The sequence below is a fragment of the Lupinus angustifolius genome, chromosome LG14 (assembly GCF_001865875.1).
Source record: "Lupinus angustifolius cultivar Tanjil chromosome LG14, LupAngTanjil_v1.0, whole genome shotgun sequence".
Taxonomy (NCBI): domain Eukaryota; kingdom Viridiplantae; phylum Streptophyta; class Magnoliopsida; order Fabales; family Fabaceae; genus Lupinus; species Lupinus angustifolius.
Genome location: NC_032022.1, coordinates 8,383,314 through 8,398,476, shown reverse-complemented (window position 1 = coordinate 8,398,476; position 15,163 = coordinate 8,383,314). Strand labels below are relative to the sequence as shown.

Here is a 15,163-nt window from a genome sequence, read left to right as displayed (position 1 = left end):
CCGAAAAAGGTGTCTGAAGACCTCGATTGTTCCTTCCTCGTCGTAAACCGGACGTTGAATCTGTCGGCCAAGGCTGTCCATTGATTTATGTTGTTTGGAGGCAACCGAGTAAACCACTGCATGGCAGCACGTTTTAGAGTTAGGGGCAAAACTCGACACATGATAAGATCAGTCACCCCATGAAAAAGCATAATCGCCTTAAAGGCGTCTAGGTGATCTTGCGGGTCTGATGTTCCATCATATTGATCAATGTTGCTTGGCTGGGTCAAGTGTTTAGGTAAGAGGAGGACATAATTGTCTCGGTGAAGGGATACTTGGCTCCCAAGGGATTATTATAGTCAGATGAGTGGTTTGTGTGTGTAGTTTTTATGTTTAGGGGGGCTGAATGTATAGGTCGGGATTCTTCGGTTGCTTAATGTCAGGGTCTATTGCTTGATTCAAGTTTTTACTAATGGAGTTCGGCTAGTAGTTGAGCTTGTTGTTGGATGATTTGACCTTGAGTTTGGATCATTTGGAGGAGTTGCTGAGTAGTGGGTGGTTCTAGGGTAGGGTTGGAGGGTGGCTTTGGCTGACTTGTTTATATGGTTGTATTTGTGCTGGTGGATTGATGGATGGAGTGTGGTAGTTGGGAGGCATAGTAACTGCTTATGCTGCACTAAGGCGTTATGCTGGGTTTCAGGTGGTCACCGTGGTATAAGAAAGCCACAGATGACACTAATGTTCTTTGTTGGTTGTTTGGTTGGTCGGATCTGGATATATGAGTGTTACCATCTTCTGATCTGGTTGTTGCATAGTCTGGACCCGCCGAGGGAGGTGCTTGAAAATGTTCTCCGATGCCCAAGTTAGTATGAATCTAGGGAGATTGATGGAGAATAAATGAGAGTAAATGATATCAATGAATGAGAGAGTTAATATGCTTATGAAAGTGAGTTAAGTATTTAATATATGAGAGTGTATGAATATGAGATACTTCCTACAAGGGGACAATCCTATTTATAATAAATTTTATGGCGACGTGTCATCTATCCAGTGGCTGATGGTGACTAGCAGTAGGTGTCATTGACGCATAGTAGACCTGTCCCTGTCGTATAGTAGATTCCTCTCTGACCATATTGTTAGAGGGGAAAGGTTAGAGTTACAGGCGGCATGGCAGAGTCCAATTGGAGATTCATTGAATAAGGTGTCAAGAACAATGACAGTTAATGCGAGGTGCCACAACCCTCCAAGTTGGACTTGTTTGGCTCAAGGGTACATATTGACTTTAAGGTGGCATGGCAGTCCAATTGGGATATTTATTTAATGAAGTGTTAGGTTATTATAAGGCTTACGGGAGAGTGACGTAAGTACCTGGTCTATGTCTATATGTGCCTTTGTTTGGTCGGATGGGTCTCATCCTAATTTGACGAGATGTCCTGTTGACCGGGATGGAATAGACATTAAGTCTTAACATTTTTCACGTTCACGATAGAGAGAAGAAACAGAAGCATCCACAACAACCTGACATAGTCTTTTATCAAGAGATTATATATTTTGTTGATTCTATTGTTTGCAATTTATACTTTATAAATTCTATAACTATTTATGCTATCACCATTCCTATCTCTCTATCCCAGCTTTTGTTGTCTTTATATTTTATGAGTAAATACTCATTTTAGTCTCTCACATTTTTCGACCTTTCTAGTTTGGTCATTCAAAAAATGGAAAATCCAAAATGGTCCTAAATTTTTTTAAATGTTGGTCAAATTAATCATTTTTGGGGTCAAATTAGTCCCTACCAAGTGTTTTTGTTAGTTGGTTAGTTAGTTTAGTTAGGGTAGTTAGTTTTTCCTTCCTTTTATATAAAAGATTCATTATGACTTTGTATAATCAATTCATTCAATCATGTAATTCATTCACTCAATTCAATATTCATTCAATGAATGATTTTCTTAATCTTTCTTGTTTTTATCAAGAAATTAGTATATGTCTCCTACCATTTTAACATGATATCAAAGCAATAATTATGCGCTTCCGCTTATCGCTTCCATCTTCATTGTCTTCACAACCTTTCTTTTCCTCACCTAATATGTTAGGCTTTCTAATCCAATAGGCAGTGATTTAGATTGAAACAACATGAGTTATTATTCCAAAAAATTCAAGAAACGTACATGAAGATGTTGTTAAGATGAGGAAGGTGACCCTTAATCATGAAAAGGTCACTTCTGTATATCAGATAAAAGGTGCTTGGAATGAGGGTGGTAGAGGTCCTAGTATATGAGATGCCATTTCACACACTCAAGGAAACATTATTGACAAAAGTAATGGTGATATAGGTTGATCATTATGTATAAGAAAGATATTGATCTTATAGATTTTTGGTTGAATGACACCTTGGCCACTTTAGAGCTTCTTCTTTTTGTGTGGTCTTGGCTTCCTCTCCAGTGATGTTGTTGCCTTTGTTTAACCAACCCACCATTGACTCGTCCAGATGATGTGGAGGATTCCAATGGTACAAAGTTTCATAAGGTTGGATGCCACTTTCAAGAATGGTAAAAAAAGAAAGAAGCACGTTACCAACAACCCTATAGAGTCACAAAACTGAAAGAAAAAAAAGCTATTCTTCTCCTTCACTGTCAACACTACAAATGAAGATACCTTGTTCTCTTCCTAATCTCTCACATACTTTCAGTTTTCTTTGTTCTTGGAAGAACCAAAGAACCATTCAAACACAAGGATGCTTGGGTAGGAACTTTATTATGAGACATTTTTCATATTGGATGCATTTTGAGACTCTGGATCCAAAGCACCTTGCTATTCAGGATACTGAGTTTCCAGAAGTGGAACCAAGGAGTAATTGTCTGTTAAGAGTTCTAGGTGCAACATCTTGCAACAATAATTGTGGAGCTGGGAAATTTGATTTTGTAAAACCTATTCTTCACCAATTATCTCTTTTCTTTACTCCTCTATTTTGTTTACCTCTCTCTATCATTAAACACACAACATTATTTTAGTGCATACTTTTCCTCATTAAAGTATCATATTGAGATCAAGATTTAGATCCATTTTTTCTCTCTTTCATCCATTATGGTTGGTTTGCTTCTGTCAAGTATATGGTTAAACATTGGATAGTTAAGCTCCCGTCAAAATATATGGTTAAGCTTTGGATGTAGTTGCTTCTGCCTATAGTGGTTAAGCATTAGTATTGCTTCACATTCATATTTCAAGACTAGAAGATGAAGATTTAATCACCAGCAGGAGGAGGTATTAGAGTACAATATCGTGTTCAATACAATTATTTCAAGCTTGGAATGCTTAATACATTCCAACATGCGGGGAATGTTAAAATAGTTGAATTTTTGTTACTTAGTTAGTTAGTTTAGTTAGGGTAGTTAGTTTTTCCTTCCTTTTATATAAAAGATTCGTTATGACTTTGTATAATCAATTCATTCAATCATGTAATTCATTTACTCAATTCAATATTCATTCAATGAATAATTTTCTTAATCTTTCTTGTTTCATCAAGAAATTTGTCTATGTCTTCTACCATTTTAACATCAAGTGTTGTAAAACATGCTAAAAATGACTAATTTGACTTACATTTGAAATTTTTTGGGATCATTTTGAGTTTTTTGAATTTTTTAAGGGATCAAGCTGGTAAGGTCAAAAAACATAAGAGACAAAAATGTGATTTACTCTTATTTTATTAATGTAACCAGGTGGGTAGGTAACCCGGTTCAAACAAATTTAAAAAAAATTCTAGTTGTTCAATATGACTAAGATGACAAATCGTTTTGGAGAGTGAACCAAGATTGTTGTGAGTCCCGTTAGTAGTCGAATCATTCAGTCCAGTTTACATATCACTAATTCATAAAGGTTTGGAATGTAAGGTTATTACATCTAATACGAAAATGAGGCATATCTTTAGGGCTAGGTGTTAAGGAGAGGTTTAAGAAGGGTCCACTTGGTATGGGAATTTAGGTAGCACTAGTAAGGGTCTAAAAATGAAGAGAATTGATTTTTGCATATCATTTAAGACGTGTAAAACAAGTATATATAGAGATCCTTAATAATGATTGAAACAATCAGATTCCTATTAGGTGGGAATGTTGAGATTTCCCTATAAACTAGGTATCATGAGTGCTAGGATTACTCATATGCTTTAACTACCTTAACTGATTCCTTATGGCAAGAGATTTGATTTGGTTGGATAGTGATTGACTTCATTACACCCCCACAAGATTGGGTCACCACTTGTGACAGCAAGCTTGTCTAGAAGTGGAGCAAATTTGGCTTTGGTTAATGGCTTTGTGAGAATGTCTGATATGTGAGATATTGTTAGCTTTTCCATTTGAACTAGTTGACGAACAAAATGATAGTCAAGGGAAATGTGTTACATGTTAGAGTGGAACAATGGATTAGAGCATAGGTAGGTGGCACCAATATTATCACATAGTAGAGTAGGAGTGTGCAGTTTTATGCCAAGTTCTCCAAGAAGGTTGAGCAACCACATTATTTTAGCTTAAGTGTTGGCAACTGATCTATATTCGATTTCTATGGAGGATCTAGCTACTTTTCTTTGTCGTTTGGACAACCATGAGACTGGATTTCCACCAAAGTAAATGACAAATGCATAGGTAGAGGTTCTGTCATCCAAATTCCCTCCCCAGTCTGCATCACTGAAGGCATGTAGTGTTAGCTGCCTTGGTTTCTTGAGTGTTAAGCCATAGTTGAGTGTAAGCTTGAGGTATTTGAGAACACATTTAAGTTGTTGAAGATGAGTTTGAGTTGGTTTGTGCATGAATTGTGAGAGCTTGTTGATTACAAAGGACAAATCTAGACAACTGAGTGTGAGGTATTGTAGTGCACCAATAATTGATCTGAAACTTTTTGCATCTGCTGTTGCAGAGCCATCCTGTAGTTTGAGGGGTGTGGATGTGGCAAGAGGAGTGTAGGTTGGCTTAGCACCTGCCATATTGAATTTATCCAACAAATCGCGAATGTAGCCATGTTGAGTGAGTAGAAGACCTTGCTTAGTTGGAATGAGCTCAATTCCTAGAAAGTAGTAAGGAAAGCCAAGGTATTTGAGTGAGAACTTGAGTGATAGTTTTGCCATGAAATTTTGGAGGAAGTTGTTGTTACTGTCTTTTAAGAGAAGATCATCAACATAGACCAAGAGGAAGGCTTTAATTCCATTTGTATTGTAGATGAATAGAGAGTTATCACTGAGGCTAGTTTGAAATCCATATGAGAGAACAAATGCTTTGAGTGAATCATGCCAATCCCGAGGTGCTTGTCTCAGACCATAGACGGCTTTTCTGTGTTTGCAAACATGATGAGGGAACTCATTGTGCACAAATCCAAGTGGTTGTTGCATGTAAACATGTTCTGTTAGAGAGCCTAATAGGAATGCATTGTTGATATCTAGTTGGTGCTTAGGCCATTGGTAATGAAGAGCAAGGGTGAGGACAACCTTAATAGTTTGAGGTTTAACCACTGGTGAGAATGTCTATTTGAAGTCAATGTTAGGTATTTTTGTGAAGTCTTTGACAACTAGTCTGGCCTTGTATCTTGCATATGTACCATCTGGATTTCTTTTTATTCTAAACAGCCACTTGCATTCAACTAAGTTCTTTGCTTCCTCCCTAGGTACTAGGTTTCAGGTACCATTGTTCATGAGTGCATAAAATTATGTTGAGCATGCTTGTCTCTAGTGAGGAATCTTGAGAGCTTGAGTGACTGTAGAAGGTTCAAGATTTTATGGTAGGGCATGTTTTGTGGCAATGAGTATCTGTTTGGGCTTGAAGATGTTGTTTTGTGATCTGGTGGTCATATGGTGGCTTCTGTTGGATGGAAGTTAAGGTGGTGGGTTGGTAATGTAGGTCTGGTTTGGTGGAGATGGTGTTGGTATTGTGGTATTGGGTTGGTTAGTGTAATTAAGGATGCATAATGAACAGAATTCTCAATGAATTATACATGCCTTGAGATGTAAACTATGTTTTATAGAGGTTCAAGACAAAGATATGCACATTGATTGTGTGAGTAGCCAAGGAAAATGCAAGGTAGGGATCTGTTTTGAAGTTTATTGTGTGTGTAAGGCCTCAACCATGGAAAGCATAAGCAACCAAAGGAATGGAGTTTGTTGTACTTAGGTGGTTGTTCGAACATCACTGTGAAGGGGGTTTGCATGTTTAGCTTAGCAGTGGGCATCCTGTTGATGAGATGTGTAGCTGTGAGGAAAGCATAGGACCAAAATTGAGCTTGCAGGTTGGCATGGTGTAGTAGGGCTCGACCTGTTTCTACTATGTGCCCGTGTCTTCTCTCTGTTGTGCCATTGATCTCAGGTGTGTGAGGTGGCCTTGTGAGATGAGTAATGCCTTGTGAAGCCAGAAAGTGTTTCAATTTTATAAATTCTCCACCATTATCATAGAATAATGTCACAATTGATAAGTTAAAGTACTTTTCAACAATATCTTTAAACTGAACAAAGATGAAAAATACATATGACTTATTTTTCATTAGGTATAACCAAACATATTTAGAGAAATGATCAACTAGAACTAAATAATAAAGCGAGTCATCTGAAGATTTGGTAGGAGAAGGGCCCCATACATCAGAGTAGGTGAGTTCCAAAGGTTTAGTTTTGTGAAGATGATGACTTGAGAATGGTAGCTTGTGACTTTTGGCACAATGACAAGAGGTGCAATCATATGTGGCAGGAGCTCTTATTGGAATAAAATTGTGATTTGTCAGATGCTTGATTATTTTGACTGAAGGATGACCAAGTTTATGATGTAATGTTGAATTAGACTAAAGACTGGTGAGGTGAGCATGAGGTGAAGCATTGGTGTTGATGGTTGAGGGTAGATGGTAGAGGTCCTATTTAAGAGGTCCTTGTAGTAGTGGTTGGCCCGAATTCAGGTCCTTAACAATGAAGTAATCAGAGAAGAATTCAATAGAGCATTGGTTAGTTTGACATAGTTTAGAGACAGATACAAGATTAGTTGTTATATTTGGAACACATAAGACTTGTTTAAGAGATAAAGATTTAGTGTTGGTTGTCACGAGATAGAATTGTTTCAAAATCCATTAACTTCTCATGAAGTTCAGCATAGGTGATTGGAGTTTCTCTGCTATATAATGTTGCAGAGATTTCTTTGTAGCCTACACTCAGATCATTTAATGTGTGAATAACTAAATCTGTGCTATCCAGAGAGTTGTCACTGATGGCTAGCTCATCAGCAATAGCTCTGATACCATGAAGAGAATTGATTTTTGCATATCATTCAAAATGTGTACAATAAGTGTATATAGAGATCCTTAATAATGATTGAAACAATCAGATTCCTATAAGGTAGGAATGTTGAGATTTCCCTATAAATTAGGAATCACGAGTACTAGGATTACTCATATGCTTTAACTACCTTAACTGATTCCTTATGGGAATGGATTTGATTTGGTTGGATAGTGATTGACTTCATTATAAAATACCCCCTCATCTCTCATGAGTTGCATATTCTATCTCAAAATGTATATCACTTCATGGCTTTTCATTAGTTAGAAGAGAAAAATATAAGTTAAATATATATTAGTTTTACATTTTCTCACCAATGAGAATGAAATAGTGTGGTACACACTCATTCATTCACTCATCTCGCTCACTTACAGAGATCACATGTCCCAAATGGTGTTTTACTCATTGTCTCATGCCAATCAGAGTACTACATTTTATTACTGTTGGTTTATTAAAAAAAATTTATTCATATGTGAGTATGTGATTGATTTGAACAAGAAACGAGACAGTATTAGAGACAGGTGACACACTCACTCAAAACCATATCTCCCTCAAGACATTCACTCATCCAGCTCGATCACAATACACTCACTCACTCAAAACCATGTCTCTCTCACAACACACTCACCCATTCACTCATCCCGCTCACTCTCATCCAAACACGCCCCCACTCACCTTAGAAATGTAGTTTCCAATGGCATCCAAGCCCACATGTATACTTGGCTTCAGTGTGTTACTTTTTTTTGTCAAATTAGGTTATACATTTCAGTCATGAAATGTTTTTTATTACTTGAACGTGTTTGTCAATGTGGTTTAGTTTACAATTTTTTAACTTCTATAATTGAGTCACAGAAATTTAATTTAACAAATTTGTGACCTAACTGCAAATTACCACTTCTAAGGTACGGGTGCAAATGTTTAAAAAATTAGTTTAAACAATTCTTGCAAAAGATCATTCGGATATGATGCTAGTTGCAGGGTATATTGGATTGCATGGCAACCAAGAAGGAAAAAACAAACACAAAACAAAAGCATATATATCTAATTTGGGACAGCAATGAAAACCGAACTCGTGGGTACCCGCCTAAACGCAACCTGAATTTAGTCGGTTAAACCTGTTGTTACTGGGTTCGAGTTCAAGTTTTACCCAATCTTAAATTTCGGGTTTGATAAATGTGATACCTTACTTCGAATCCGTCCTGAAAAATTTCTTGCAAAAATTATTGAAGATGTTTTACCTATGCATATATACTTTTTTATATGTCCCGCCTCCCTCTATCTTTTTTACATTAGTCTCTAGTTATGGGATAGTGTTTTCTGTCTATGTTAATTATATTGAAAATGGCAATCTGATTGTGTCAATTTTTGCCAGAGTGAGAATTCTCCCATGTGCCTTCATGGGCCTGGCTCTCGAACAATGTCGCAGCTCTTCCCACCACCTATTACAGCATCCAAGGACAGAATCACCCGATGGATTTCCGCAAAGCTAGCAACAGGAGCAACCATTGCAGAATTTTAGACCCCTTGGCTACCCGAATTTCTGTTCTGGGTGAAAAAATAACAGAGGTATGTCTTTATTTTTTCTGGTTCCCGTTAGATTTAGTAATATTAATTTCAATCCCACTTAATTTGTGTTCAGGTTTTGTTTATATTTGGAGTTCAGGATTGGGTAAGCACAAATCCAACCCGACTCACCTCATTGCCATTCGTATATCTAAGGACAAACTTTTAAATAATATTTGCAATCACGAAAATCCAAAAACTTTGATCATTCAAACAATTGCATATATATAGGGTCAAAATTACAAATGCAATGTAATTTCGAAATATCCAAACCTCATCACATTGTTACCTGATACGCGATACTCTTCGATACGGATACACGATACACAATATGTTACCTGTCAAATTTTGTGTTCTTTAAGAGTATATTTAACAAATATACTAGTTAGTCTCATATGATTTTTTATTGAATCTCTAACATTTTATTTTATTTACCTATTAGTTATATGTTAATTATAATTTTTTATTAAAATTAATTTATATAAATAATTTCATATATTAACCAACTACATTTACATTATTATTATAATTAGTTTAAATTTAATTTTTAAATTAAAATAAAATGAGAATATAAATATCTAATTTCAGAATTTGTCCAACTTACAAAAATAATCTCTAAGTGATCCAACCTACAAAACAAACTAAATGTGCCAACCCACAAAATAAGCCCAAATAGGTCAACCCTAAATTTAACTAGTTTTGCTAAGGGTTCTATCTTCCTCAACTTTCACAGTTGTCACCCCCTTCCTCCCCAACTCTCTTCCACATCTTTTCTATTTGTTTTTGGTGTATTTGCCTTCTCTTGCCCTGAAATCAACCAAAGATATACTTACCTTTAGAGTTTGGAGGACGTGAAACAATCATGGCTAGGTCCTATAACATATGCAAACCAAGTCCCCAAATATTGCCAATTGGGTCGTGAATGCACCTCGAATTGGTATGGGCAAATTGGTATGTGGTTCGTTGGGGTGACAAGCAAGGGTGTAAGATAATAGCGGCAGGTGGGAGCAATTTCCCCTCAACTTTTAAAAAATATTAAAATATTTATTTTACTAAACTAAAACCTAATTTATTAATTTTATACCGTATATAAGAGAAAGTGTTAAGTAAATAAAGATTTCACTATCCTATTTAATATTAATTAACTTGTTCTCATGATCGACATAGACTTTGTAGCACTATTTGCACACCTCACAACAATAAATATCATTAGGTACTTTATTTATTTATTTATATATATATATATATATATATATGCTTTTTAGCAAATTCCATCGTAATGCAATTTATAGGTGCATTTTTTATTTATATTTTGTTGTTATATTCATATTTTCTGAATTTTTGTTATAACATATACTCTATTTTTATAGGTACACTTACTTTCTCTCATGATTTTCTTTTTGTATTGATTCATTATTTATGATTTCTTTCATACTATTAAAATTACCTAAAATCTCACAATGTTTAATCATAAAAAAATTATTCCTATTTTAAAAGGAATGCTTTTCTCAAAGATGATAATGATGATATTACTTTGATATCTTTACTTCAACAAAATTCTTCAATTGGTCAAATAGTTCAATCAAATCAACAACTTCAAAGATTCAAAAGGTATCAATTGATGAATGTTGTATTAATTCTTCAGAACACGAAGAGCGCGCTCATCATCAAAAGGATCACATCATATTTGAGTATCATTAAAGGGTGGAAATATTTCTAATTACAATTCACAAGCAATTCCAAGAGTTGAATTGCATGTTCAATGAGCGAACAATGGAGCCACCACTAGTTTGGATCTTAAGGATCTATTTTAAGCATTTGATATTGATAATATATGTACTTTTATGCAAAAATTATATCATATAGATTTCAATGAGCAATGGAAAAATAACTTGAGATATCAACTTCAATATTTTATTACTGATGCTCTTAGATATTCAGATTAATGAATAATATTTTATTACTGATACTCGAACGATCTCCGAATTAAGTACAACTTTGATAAAAACGGGGAAGATTAATGCATATGATTTATTTGATCGAGTTATTCATCTTATGGTGACTTTTAAATATTTCTACAACTATTACAAAAATATGATTTTCAATAATAAAAACAATCAAAACAAAATTGTGTAGTAAATTAAAACTTCCAAACAATTATGTATGTTTTTTTATATTATATTCTTACTAAATTAATTTTAATTTGTGACTATGTCTCAACATTTTGAAGTTTGTAGTGATTACAAACATATATTTAATACCTTGTTTCTCGTGCTTTAGACTTAAACCACAATACCTGCATTGGTTGAGGTCCAAAATGATGGTGGTATATATAATATCATCCTTCCATTTCATTCTAGTATGTACATGTATCCTCCCTAAACTCAATTAGATGAGAATGTTGTGCACTAAATTGTCTGTGATTATAATTACATTTTTAAATTTCATATAATTATTTTATTTATATTAAATAATATACTATAAATATAATATATAATATAATGAAATAAGTCAATCTATACCTAATATTTGTTTTATATAAACTAGAGATATCTTGTTAAGCTAAATATAGTAAATATACCTATTTATAAAAAAAACTGAACATAAATATTATATGATGGATGCAAGTATGAACAACCTACCAAACAGGTAGTTGAACTCCCGGCATAAACAAACCATGAAAAGAATCCCTTATGGTTAAATTATTACCATGAAGCTGTTGAAACAGAGGGACAAAAATCTAGAATCAAGGGAATGGATGTAGTGAATCATGAAGCTATGAAATCATCAAAATTATTATCTTCTGAACAAGAAATGTCCAGAGAAGAAGTAAGAGCAAAAATGGTTCTAGATGACCCATCATTATTGAAAGACAACACTGACGTTGAGCTAACCAAAATCCATCTCATGAGAGCCTTTGTAGAGAGCCGTGATCCCTCTTCTAAGGTACCAACAAACTTAATCATACTCTTTCTACATTTGTTATTCAAATAAGGTTATCATATTGTTGACCACATCATCTAATGTGATCATAATGTTGTGATTGTGGTGATCTCCATAACTTCATCAACGATAATTATGGTGTAACACCGAAACAAAATGATGCGATTGTATTTGAACACAAGACAACCACAATCACATTTTAAAACTATGTAGTTATATTTAACTTGTGAACGTTTGCATCAAATTTTACCATCTTTACTCATTTTTACCTCCATCTTTTATCTTGGTACTAATTCCTATGCTGAAGATGTCTCTACTTTTTGACCATTTTTCTAACTAGATTTGCAAACATGATACTACATAGATCATTACATCAGCGAGATGGATACATTTTAAAACATGCTGTCAAAAAAATTGTTGCTTTATTTTTTCTTAGTTATCGAGGTAGGCATAATGGAAATTGGTTTGCAAAATTGGGTTTTGATGAAGTGATTTTGCAAACTTGGTTTTGACTAAAATTTGACTTGTAGTAGCTGATTTTTGTTACAATGCTTTTGTTGCATAAACTGGTTTTGGTAGAATGGGTATTGTTTAGATAGTGTTGATCAAAATGATATTTAGATATGTAATTACAAACTAGTTAAAGAGAATGGGATAAACAATCAATTTTCCGAAGATATTATAGATTATTAACAGACTATTAGTTGAAAACCACACTGAAATTTGATGAATGAGAAAATGAATTGTTTTTAGTTTTTCTTCAAATTCAATGGTTGGACTCCATAAAAACTAAAAACTGAGATTTTAGCCTCAAAACTCAATTTGGATCCTTCCAAAGGTTTGCCACAGATACAAATGTTGTTGAAATTTGATTGATCCTTTGGTGGGCAGGAAGTAGATGATTTAACCCTTAGAAGATTCTTGTGTGCTCGTGATTTCGATGTCGAGAAGGGTTCAGCAATGTTCCTCAAGTACATGAAATGGAGACATTCTTTTGTGCCAAATGGTTTTATATCTCCTTCAGAAATTTCCGATGAACTATCACAGGGGAAGATGTTTGTGCAAGGACTCGATAAGAACAATCGACCTATAACTGTTGTCTTCGCAGCAAAACATTTTCAAAACAAAGATTCTCCAGACACATTCAAAGGTATGTTTTTCAACTTGAATCCTTAATTGATCATGAAATCTTGCGTGCCTCAATCTGAAATGAAATTACAGAACAATTCTTAACCACCTTTCATTTGAAGTATTTGTTTGGTTATATTGAATACAGTTATGTTATTTTCACCATTTTTACACACAGTATTCGATTAATATCCTAGTCACAGCATAATATACAGAATATCTTGTTTACTGGTTTAAAAATGTTGTGAAAAATTGATGAGCAACTTGTATAGAGTAATATGTTTCAAGTTTCAACTCACACTCAAGTGACTTATGACAAGTAATTTTTCTTTATACAGGGTTTGTAGTTTATGCTCTTGATAAACTATGTTCAAGGTAACCCCTTTTCCTACATTAATTCATGCTCACATGTGCACACACAAAGCAAAATGTGATGCAAATTAGATATATTTTGTTTGATAGAGCATGATCTTTAGGATTTAGTTAGTTTCAATTTATTTAAGTTTATCATAGTTTATGTTTATCTTATTAGTTATTATTTGGATCCTTATTATCTTATACATTTAGAACTGTGAACTGAGTTAGAATATTGTAATATACCCATTTGATGTTTTAGGATGCCACCTGGGCAAGAAAAGTTTCTAGCTATAGCAGATATTAAGGGTTGGGGATATGCAAATAGTGACATTAGTGGATACCTTAAAGCCCTTACAATTTTGCAGGTATAGGTCTCAAACTCTCAATTCTTAACCATTTTATTGTCTGTGTTCTGAAATAGCCATCTTTCCATGTATCCTATGCATAAATTTGTGTGCTATTTTTGATGCAGGAATATCACCCAGAAAGATTGGGAAAATTGTTTATTGTTCATGCACCTTACATGTTTATGAAAGTATGGAAAGTTATATACCCTTTGATTGACAACAATACAAGGAAAAAGGTGACATAAATTTGTAACAATATTTACTACATATGTTTGAGATAGGAGCATATTTTGATTTTTGAATGTGGCAATTGTGTGCAGATGGTATTTGTGGAGAACAAAAACCTGAAAGAAACACTTGTACAAGACATAGATGAGAGTCAGCTTCCTGAAATATATGGAGGCCAAATGCCATTAGTCCCTCTCCAAGATTGTTAATTAAATAATCACCGGAGAGGCCAATAAGGAGACACATCAATTTATGTGAATTTCAGTGATTATATTGTTGGGACTCGGTGCATGAGTTATCCTCCTAATGGAATCTAGGATGATAGAATTGTAGATGAAGGTTTTATTTTAGGATTTGAAGTGATAATATACGAATCACAACGGATCGTGTTGGTAGATAGGTTATCTGAATATATTAGCAGTGTCAATTAACTTGACTTGCTATGTTTGTGAAAAGCTGTCAGAAACTTGTTCTTTATCTACCACACATTACAACATCAGATTATTATTTACATTTGAAAAGAAATTTTCCTTACTAATGAACTCTTGAAATATTCTTATTAAGTAGTTGAAATCTTTATTATTGTAAATTCACATGGTTAAATCTAATGATATGTTGGAGAATTTTAAAAGATGATGTGAAACAAAAGATATTAGAGTAAAATGTGATTCACACTTATTTTATATGCTCTCCCATGGAGAAAAACTTTGGGGCCTGAAAATAATGAAATAATTTCATCCCAAAATCCTCAAAAATAAAAAAATTAATTGCTCAATGATTTCATTTGGTTCCTTTAGAATACAAGTACATTAATCAAGACTAAATTATAATATCAATTTATCAATTTAGGTATACTAATCTTAGTCATCAATCATTTTAAGAGGAGTGAATTATATTGGTAGTGAAATTATATAAATTAATATCATTTTTTTAAATCTACACAAATCATCATAATTATATACATATATTATACTGACTATCGCGTACAAGATATAAGTGTAATTTTTACACAAAAATGGTAACGAGTGTAATTAAATCAAACAAAATATTAGTATATTGTGAAGACACGTCAAAATAGTATAAAAGTCAATTATATTCATTATTTTTGGTTCGTTACTAACTGCATCAATAATTCAAAGGATGTTTAAATCAATCTTATACTATATTGTAACTATCCAAAATAATGAATGAACATTGATTCTTATACTATTTGGATTTGTCTTCATAATATATCATATTTTGTTTAATTTAATTACACTTGTCTAAGCAATTGTCGTTATTCTAATAGAGGGGTAGTTAGCAGTGTAACATATGTATATAACTATGA

At 33.8% G+C, this 15,163-nt stretch overlaps 2 protein-coding genes across 2 annotated transcripts; one reads left to right on the top strand and one right to left on the bottom strand.

Moving 5' to 3' along the window:
* Positions 4,499–5,353, bottom strand: LOC109326349 (uncharacterized mitochondrial protein AtMg00810-like). The gene has a single exon (XM_019559039.1). The coding sequence runs from the start codon at positions 5,351–5,353 to the stop codon at positions 4,499–4,501; it is 855 nt and encodes a 284-aa protein (XP_019414584.1).
* On the top strand, positions 11,510–14,096 carry LOC109326514 (random slug protein 5-like). The gene is made up of 6 exons (XM_019559211.1): positions 11,510–11,779; positions 12,668–12,926; positions 13,243–13,279; positions 13,521–13,626; positions 13,734–13,844; positions 13,929–14,096. The coding sequence occupies exons 1-6, from the start codon at positions 11,588–11,590 to the stop codon at positions 14,043–14,045; spliced, it is 822 nt and encodes a 273-aa protein (XP_019414756.1). The 5' UTR covers positions 11,510–11,587; the 3' UTR covers positions 14,046–14,096.

Bases quoted from the DNA above. Each gene is read 5' to 3' on its own strand.
- LOC109326349 (XM_019559039.1), bottom strand. From the start codon at position 5,353: ATGCAACAACCACTTGGATTTGTGCACAATGAGTTCCCTCATCATGTT.
- LOC109326514 (XM_019559211.1), top strand. From the start codon at position 11,588: ATGGATGTAGTGAATCATGAAGCTATGAAATCATCAAAATTATTATCT. The intron at 11,780-12,667 runs GTACCAACAAAC...TTTGGTGGGCAG, and splicing joins GCCGTGATCCCTCTTCTAAG to GAAGTAGATGATTTAACCCT. The intron at 13,627-13,733 runs GTATAGGTCTCA...TTTTTGATGCAG, and splicing joins AAGCCCTTACAATTTTGCAG to GAATATCACCCAGAAAGATT.